This window comes from Podarcis erhardii, assembly GCF_964252035.2.
Source record: "Podarcis erhardii genome assembly, chromosome: 10".
Taxonomy (NCBI): Eukaryota; Metazoa; Chordata; class Lepidosauria; order Squamata; family Lacertidae; genus Podarcis; species Podarcis erhardii.
The window spans coordinates 73751860-73760962 of record NC_138500.1 but is presented as its reverse complement, the minus strand read 5'-3'; the positions used below and the strand labels follow the sequence as shown (position 1 = coordinate 73760962).

Below are 9103 nucleotides of genomic sequence, written 5' to 3'. Positions count from 1 at the left end.
TTTGATTTTCTATGGTATCTGGAACACGCTCCATAATCCGAAGTGCTGAAGCACATCAGAAGGCGGCAAAACTGCTCTTCAAGAGGAACTGCTTGGAAACCCATATAGCTACTCCTTCCATGCCAGCCTTCTTGCTCGCTTGCTTGCTGGCAGTGGGTAGAAATTGTTGGGACTCCAGCTCCCATCAGCCCCAGTCAGTATGGCTAATGATAAGGGAAGATGGGAGCTGTAGTCCCACATCTCGAGAGTCACAGATTCTGTATCTCTGGGCAAAATAGCAGTACTCTGGGAACTCGTTCTAGTTTTTACCACAACAGCCCATGAAAAGATGCAGAAAACCATGTAAATGAGTTTCTGCTTTTTCTCTTTATTTCTTTTGCACATTTGTGCACAGCTCTTCCCCAGTAAATAAGCAGTGCTTGAAAAGTACCTTGACTTTGTTTAATGATTAAAATTTCAAAAAAAAAAAAAATCACTTGAGAATTGAATGGCAATTACAATCTATATTTTCTCTCTTTTTTTAACATACAAATTCATTAGTTGTGGTTTGGGGAAAGTTACACTAGAAAGCATTATAAAGATTTATATAAGGCTTTTTACAGCATATTAAATAAACATGGCATTCTTTTCTACAAGTTGTAGTTTGTTTACATTTACTGTTGTCTTACACCCGTGTGATCTTAGAGGCTCCTTTAAGGCTCTTCAAAACACTTTGCAGCCCCGCCCCACCCCACAATCCTGCCTTTTCAATTATTACTATTATTGTCGTAATAGCACTGCAGTGCTACACGGCTCTAAAATGAAAAGTATTTTCATTAGATTTGAAAATGGGCCCACCTCATGATAGCTTATTGTGTACAATAGAATCCTGATGGAATTGCACTTCCAAAAGCTGAGTGAATAGAAGAAATCACAGCATGTAACAAATGTTTTTCTGGACAATTGGTCCAATGTGGATGAAATTGCCAAGGTAGTTTGCCTGTGGCTGCAAGAGCAGCGCTGGTTTCTTTAAAAAGGAAATATTCAGACTGCAGTGGTGCAAACTTCACAGCTGTTCAGAAATCTACGGTACAGCCCTGCAAAATGTGTGCTGGAATGCAGGTGGAAGAGTCTACATCAGCATTTACCAACCTCATGCCCTCCAGATGTTGGACTACAACAAATTCCATTGGTCCCAGCTGTCACATACTAGTTTTATATACATGCACCATGTTTTACATGGGAAAGTATATGAAAGTACAATCGTTCACTGTTTCTAAAAGAGCATTTTTATGGAACTGCAGGTAGATAGGAGGAATTCTCCACCTGGGTCATTCTCACAGCTGCCAGTCCTCTTGTCTGGATGTTGTTCAAACACAGCACATGAAGTACTTCATCATGTCACCTTGATTAAAAAAATGGAATAGAATCAGAGAACCGTAGAGTTGCAAGGGGTCCCAAGGGTCATCTAGTCCAACCCCCTGCAATACAAGAATCTCAGCTAAAGCATCCAAGACATCTGGCCATCCAACCTCTGCTTAAAAATCTCCAAGGAAAGAGTCCACAACCATCCAAGGGAGTTCATTCCACCATTGAACAGCTTATTGTCAGAAAGTTATTTCTGATGTTTCGTTGGGATCTGTTCTGCAATATTAAGCATTTTCTGCTTTTTTCTTTTCTTTTTACATATGTCTTGGATCAACTTTGTTTGATTTTCATGGTGTCCTGTTCTCCATTTATGCTTTTGAGCACTTCTGCATGAGAGCATTTTTAAGTACTCTCAACAGCTTGCTTCTTAATTTTATCAATTTTTTTTGTTTCAAAAATGTATGCCCCATCTAATTTTTGAGGAACTAATGAGGTACAATATCAAAACAGGTGTGTTTTTTTTTAATCCCCAAGCCAAAAGAAGCATTAAAAACTACAAAACAAACCAACAAACACAAACACAGTAATAACTCCAAAGTGGCAAGGCACCAGATGCCACCCCCCCCAATCATCTAGAGGTCTTTTTGAAAAATGACATGCCTGAAATACCTAGAGTGGGTGTTCACCAGATTGAGGGAGCTGGAATAAAGCTTCAGATGATGCCTAGTTAATGACTGGATCTAGCCCCATCAAAGAAGCGATTCAGTTAAATGCATTGTAAACTTCATACAGAGAAATCCCGTTGGCTAAAGACGGGTCTCCACAGCGTCATCTGGTGTCAGTGTTATAGTGTACATAAAGCACTTTACCAATATAGCCGAGTGTGAGAAATGTATAAAAGAAGGCAGTCCCAAGTGGTTGGTTTATTTAGCAAAGTTATATACCACTCAGTCGAAAGAATGTTAAATGTAAAATATAAAATTCAAAACATTAAATATTGTTCAATCAGTCAATTAACCAATAATTCAAAATTAGTCACAGTTCAGGGAAAGCTGGATTAAACAAAAACACCAGCACCTTGAATAAACCTTGGAAGCAAACAGACAAACAGTGAAGGTTGTACAAAATTGGAGTGATGGAATCAAAATGCCTGGCATCTGTCAACAAGTATGTGTGATTGGAAATGGCCCAAGACTACTTTTAGGGTTCTAAGTCCTCGGTTCCATATTTATAAGCATTGATCTGGGGGCTGTACAGTTGATAACGCCTTGCATAAAAATAAAGCTTTGCACTGGACATGGTGCTAGGGCATCAGAGAAGGCAATGCTGGGGAACCTGTTGCCCTCTTAACCTGTTGCTGGACTGTCAGCCAGTTTAGTGTGGTTAGTGCTGGACTAAGACTTGGGAAACCAGAGTTTAAAATCTCCATTCAGCCATGAAGTTCACCTAGGGCCCATCACTGCCTCTTAGTCTAACCCACCTCAGAGGGTTGTGAGGATAAAATGTGGAGAACTATGTACAGCACCTTCACCTTGGAGAAATTGTGGGCTATAAATGTGTTTTGTAAAAAAAAAACATGACTGCTGGTCATGCTGGCTGGAGCTGCGAATCCAGCATCACCTGAGGACCACAGGCTCCCCATCCTTTCCCTAGGGAACATTTTATTAGCGGCCGTGCTTTCTGATTTGGGAATGCTCAAAGCTTATTTTGGGAAGCAGAGGCCTCCAAACATCTGTTCTTGCAGAGGCACTTGGAGGTAGGAGCCAGCTTCTGCCTTGCCGCGTGGCCTGAGCTTTTTGAATACTGTAGTTGACAACAGAATTATATACATGTTTACTCCGGTAAGTTGGAACATACTCTCACAAAATGTGCATCCTGCAAGAGGACTGCAACCTCAAGCCAGATCCTGGGCCACCTGCGCCCTGTTGTGATGGAGCAGGTTTTGTTACGGGTGCGGGCTCGGACGACTCCCTCTCGCCCCCGGGTTGCAACATCTTTCCGCCTCAGGCGGTTTTCCAAGCTGCGCGTTCAGATGCGGAAGGCACTTTTTGCGAGTTATCTTCTGAATAGCGTAGGATTCGAGCACCCATGAAACGGGGCGGGGGGCACCACCACTGCGGGGGCTGGAAGGGGGTCTGGGGCGGCGGCGGCGATGGCGGAGCTCGGCTTGCCCGCGGGTTCAAGCGGCGGCCCCGAGCCCGAGGGCGAAGCGGGGCGGAAGAGGCGCCCTGTGCAAGGGGAGAGGCAGCCCGGCAGGCCCGGGCCCGACCCCGAGGCGCGAGGAGGCCTTAGGCGACCTCTGCGCGCCGCCCCTTCTTCCCCTCCGGCGAGGGCGGCGTCCAGCTTCCTCGCCTCTCCTCACTCGGCGCGTCTCCCCGGAGCTCTTCTGGCTCTCGCGAGAGGAGGCCTCGGCGCCGCGGCTGAGGGAACCCTCGCCCAGGTGAGGCGGCGGCGGCGGCGGCGTCTCCGCCCTGGGCCGCCGCCGCCTCCTCCTGCTGCTGCTGCTTCCTGGGCTGGCGGCGAAGGGGCGCCGGGCCTCATGCCTGCGGGGCGGGGGGCCGCGCCTGCCTCCGTCGCCCCGGACTAGCCGGCGGCGCTGGCCATGGCCGAGGCGGGCGCTGAGGAGACGGGCGGCGGCGGCGGCGGCGGCCAAGGGCTGAGGGCGGCGGCGGCGGCGGCCGGCGCAGGTGAGAGAAGGGCGGCGGCGGCGGCGGCGGCGGGAGCGAGCGAGCCAGTCCTTCCTCGGAAGGACTCTCGCCCGCCTTGTGACGGGTAGGCCTAGATGACCCTTGGGGGTCCTTCCCGAGTCTGTAGGTCTGTGACTGCAAACTCGCGAGGCGGGAGGCGCGCTTTCCTCTCTTCCCCGGGCATTGAATGGAGCGGGTGGCTGGTTTTTCCATGTCCCAGCCCGGGCAGCCCCCGCGGCCAAAGGGGGTTGGCGGGGAAGAAAGCGCCGCCAGGCGATAGCCAGACCCGGAGCAACTTGGCCGAATTTTCCTCTGCCCGCTTCGCCCCCCAAACAAACGGGATGGAAGAAGAAGCGAAAGCGGGGCTGGCGGGCGGGATGCGAAGCTTCCTCCTCCTCCTCCTCCTCTGCGCTTCGCCCCCGCGACCTTGCTTTCGCCTGCCCTACTTTTCGCCTGCCCTGCACGTGCCTGATCTGGCTGTCGGACACGTACATTTTAAATCTGTCCGGCTGGTCTTGCTGCTTCCATTTTCTCCAAATGACTTTTTTTTTCTCTCGGAAAAAGCGGGGGGAATAGGAAGAGGAACCTGCAGCGATGCTTTAGGAATCCCCTCTGGAGCTTTTAAAATGTGTCCTGGTGGAACTCCAGTTTTCTGAAATAAGTGACTAGCAGTGACATCAGTTGGATACATAAACTAATACATGTTGTGTATTTCATGTTTGACAGAGGAGGTTAAAATCAGTCCCAATTTGGGTGTGATTTCTACATTGTTTAACTGAAATATTGGGATGCATTAAATGCTGCTATATGCAGTCCAAATGCACTTTTCTGTGAATACTCTATAGAATTATAGATTTATGCAGATGGATAAATAGTTTTATCATTTGGCTGGAGCTGTTCTGTAATCGGACTCACATATCCTTGGAGGTCCTGATTCTTGGTGTACAATATGCTGCAATTTTATCTACAGTTAATTTTAAAATATGTTTTTATTCCTTAGCTTTTTAATAAATTTGTATGTGTCAAGATATTTTTTTGCCATGCTGTGGTACTTTAGGTTATGGATTATTTTTGTGTATGTTAATATCCCTTGTTCTTTAAATCTGAGGGTCAAGTGATATATAGAACAATGTTAGTGTATAGCTTCCTTCTTAACACTTCAAAGTTGTCTGTTGCCAAAATTTAAATCTAGAAATGTATATGCTAACTGTGTTCCAATTTGAGATGGTTTGCTGCTATTGTCATTTCTATTTTACTTCATACTAGAAAAGTAGCATATATACCGTAAGTTTTGTCTTCAAAAAGTAGGTCAAGTCCTATCTTGTTTCGAGGCTGGTATTTTCCTTGCAAAGTTTATGACTGGATTGTTTAATTTTCCAAATTTCACCTATTAAGAAATAGTTATCAAAAACAAACAAACTATAGGCCATGTTACTGATCTCCAGGAAAAAATCCAGCTCCTAAAACGTACTGGATCTTTCTACACCCTCCTTTTCTGATGCTGAACTAAACAAGGTGGATCAGCTAGAGCAAGGATGGGGAATTATTTTGGGCTCTATGGCTGTGGGACAGCGGGTGGTGCTGTGGTCTAAACCACTGAGCCTTGGGCTTGCCGATCAGAAGGTCAGTTCGAATCCCCGCAACGGTGTGAACTCCTGTTGCTTGGTCCCTGCTCCTGCCAACCTAGCAGTTCGAAAGCACGTCAAAGTGCAAGTAGATAAATAGGTACCGCTCTAGCGGTAAGGTAAATGGCGTTTCCGTGCGCTGCTCTGGTGTCGGTGTTCCATTGCGCCAGAAGTGGCTTAGTTATGCTGGCCACATGACCCGGAAGCTGTCTGCATACAAACGTCGGCTCCTTGGCCTATAGAGTAAGATAAGTTCCGCAACCAAAGAGTCGTCCGCGACTGGACCTACCCCTGGTACCTTTACCTTTATATTTTAAAGATCATCTTCCATGAACATGTTTTAACAAGTCCGCAAGCGACTGTGGAGGCCAATTCTGGTTCCACACGTTCTTCCACAATGGGGACATAGGTTTCTAGGCAGGAGCTGATCGTGGTGAGGGTTTGCCAAACGTGCCTTCCTCTCAGCATGTTTCTCCCTTTCGTCCTGAGTTCTAGCATCTTCAAAGTCCATGACACCTTTGGTAAAGGCTGTTCTCCAATTGGAACGCTCGCAGGCCAATGTTTCCCAGTTGTTGGTGTTTATACTACTTTTTTTGGATTTGCCTTGAGAACCTCTTTTGTTGAGCACCAGCATTTCGCTTTCCATTTTTAGCTTCAGAATAGCGTAGTTGCTTTGGAAGACGATAATTAGGCATGACCAGCCCAACAAAGTTGATGTTGAAGAATAATTTTTTCTTGATCTTTGCTAAGTACACTGGCATTAGTTCGTCTGTCTTCCCAAGTGATATGTAAAATTTTTCGGAGACACTGTTGATGGAATCTGTCAAGGAGTTGGAGATGGCGTTTATAAGTGGCCCGTGTTTCATAAGCATACAGTAAGGTTGGTAGTCCTATAGCTTTGTAAACAAGCATTTGGGTTTCCATGCAAATGTCCTAGTCCTCAAACACACTGCCCTTCAATCGGGAGAAACCTACACTCACCGAGCTAAGGCAATGCTGGATTTTGGCATCAATGTCGTCCCTTGTGGAAAGGCAACTTAAAGTCATCAACATTTTCCAACATTACACCACTGAGTTGGATTTGTCGTGCTGCAGATGGGTTTTTTTGTGCTTGTTGGTGTAGCACTTTGGTTTTTTGGATGTTGAGCATAGGCCAAGCTTTCCATAGGCTTCTGCAAAGATATTTAGGATGGTTTGGAGGTCATCCTCTGAGTGTGCACACACTACGCTGTCATCAGCATATTGAAGCTCTATGATGGAAGTTATGGTAACCTTACTCTTTGCTTTCAGCCTGCTCAAGTTAAAGAGCTTTCCATCTGTTCGATATGATTTTTACCCGAGTGGAGAGTTTCCCTTCAACAATGTGTAGCATCGTGGCAATGAAAATAATAAATAGGGTTGGGGCGATAAAACCCTGTGTAGAGGATTGGTGGCTGCAGCAACAGAGAAGGCCAGCGGTCTGGTTTGTGCAGTGAGATGATGCTTTAGCCTGCCATTGGCCCTCCCGCAAATCCCATAAATAGTTTTCTTTTAAATTTAAACCATAAAGATACAGGGAATATACAGAATGGTTGTCACCAACATGTTTGCACAGAGCGACACGCTTGGAGAGGTGTATAGCTGGATTATTTTTGGCATAAGCTTTATATTTCCTATTCTTTTATCACATCTCATTTGCTCATTGACTTAGTTACTGCTGTTATTTGCTCCACCTGGTGGAACAAGGGTGATAAGTGAAGAAATTGTTACTCTTCTCAAAACTTAAATATTGTGAAATGTCTCTTATGAGTACTTTCTAAAACTCCATTATTGCCCTTTCACAATCTCTACTCCCCCCCCCACTCTCCTGCCATATTAAATGCCAAATATCAGTGCCCTTGTATATGAATGTATTTATACAAATAGATAAATGTTCTTCTGAATTTTAATTTAGGTGAAATACTATATAATGGCTTCTAGGTGGAATAGATTTGAACAATAAAGAACTATTTGTTTACAACTCATCACTAAAACCTTATGCACATAATCATTAGTAAGGTATTTCAGATGGGAGTTTTACAGCAGATCTGTTCAGATGCTCATGCTTGGAAAAAATCAAGTTATAAATAGTTAAAAAGCAAGCAGTGTATTCAATTGCGATGGTTATTTATTAAAACCACATAATAATTACAGGATTTTTTTTCTTTTTCATTTTTTAGAAAAAAGAATTTGAAACTCCCACTCAGCCATGAAGCTCGCTTTGCGCCCTTGAAACAGTCACTTATCTTAACCTACCTCACAGAATTGTTGTGAGGATAAAAAGGGAATGAGAACCATAAAAAGCGCCTTCATCTTTTTCAACAGCAATCCATTTAAGCATTTAATACCAGCGGCACCAACCTTACCCCCATATTCCCCCAACCACAGTAATCACTTCTCCCTGAATATTGCTTCCACAACGAGCATAGTGCTCCCCACCTCTCTGTCCCACTGCAGCATTTCCCGGGGGGGGGGACATACCCAGAAATTGGAGAACAACACTCCACTTGTGAAGCACACAGTGAATATTTCTCTCCACCATTCCCCTGTGAAATGTTACAAAAACAGCCAAAAAACATTTGGGCAACTTGATATATATTAAAAATTTACACCAGTAATTGCATAATTTGTAATGCTGCATTTACACAGGCAAAAAAGAAGTGATGAGACACTGGAAATAAAAACACACAAAGCCAGGAATTCAGGTGCACACACCAACACTGTTGTTTGATTGCTATGAAAATTCAGGAGTGGAATGTAGTAAACACAAACAAGCTTCACACAGAGACATGCATGCATTTGTGTGTGTGCACATGCTGTTCAGCTTGTCATTGTTTTTGCTTACTGCCTGCAGGGGCAGACTTTGGTAATATGGTACCCTGAGTGGGGACATAATTTGCCTCCACCCCGCCATCCAAACATTCTTATTTTCAGAATAATTCCTAATGGTACAGTTAGTTTTGTATGGATCTTCTCAGTAGGTACCCATATAAATAGTTGTTGTTGTTGTTACTATTTTGTGTCCCCTTGGTTCAGCACCATGTGTGGGGGAACTACCTGCATTGCCCTAAATCTGGTGCAGCTGCCTGCCTTGGGCCAGTTACTAACTATCAGCTGAACTTATCTCTTATGGCTGCTGTGAAGATATAGAAGGTGGCTGCAAAAGGGGACTTCTTTCTTGCATTATAGACATCAGTTTTTGCTTCCTTTAGTTAAACTCATTGTACTCTAAAGGGGCATTTTTTCCCCTGTCCCCAAATTAGTACACCTCCAAGGCTTCAACCAGTCTTAATCTGGCCTATTTTTTGTGTGCTTAGATGCAAAAACCCAATTGTATGCAAATGAGTTCACTCCCAAGTTGCTATAGCATGCCCAAGGGTAAAGCATCACCATAAACCCTTATCTGGCCCCCCCTCACAAGAAAAC

General features: G+C 44.8%; 1 protein-coding gene and 1 long non-coding RNA gene across 3 annotated transcripts in view; one reads left to right on the top strand and one right to left on the bottom strand.

Moving 5' to 3' along the window:
* Positions 1-483: 483 nt before the first annotated feature.
* LOC309351515 overlaps positions 484-9103 on the bottom strand; it is a 103024-nt gene continuing 94404 nt past the window's right edge. Inside the window, exon 2 of the long non-coding RNA XR_014160883.1 lies at positions 484-1513. This is a non-coding gene — a long non-coding RNA (uncharacterized lncRNA). The remainder of the gene's footprint in view (positions 1514-9103) is intronic.
* The window catches only part of BMAL2 (basic helix-loop-helix ARNT like 2), a 40961-nt gene continuing 33651 nt past the window's right edge, over positions 1794-9103 (top strand). The window contains exon 1 of one of the 2 annotated variants that reach the window (XM_081879150.1): positions 1794-1857. In XM_081879150.1, the coding sequence (XP_081735276.1) occupies positions 1809-1857 (49 nt within the window). In that variant the 5' untranslated portion in view covers positions 1794-1808. Of the gene's footprint in view, positions 1858-3911; positions 4035-9103 lie in introns of those variants that run through there. The other variant, XM_081879149.1, reaches the window with a different exon arrangement.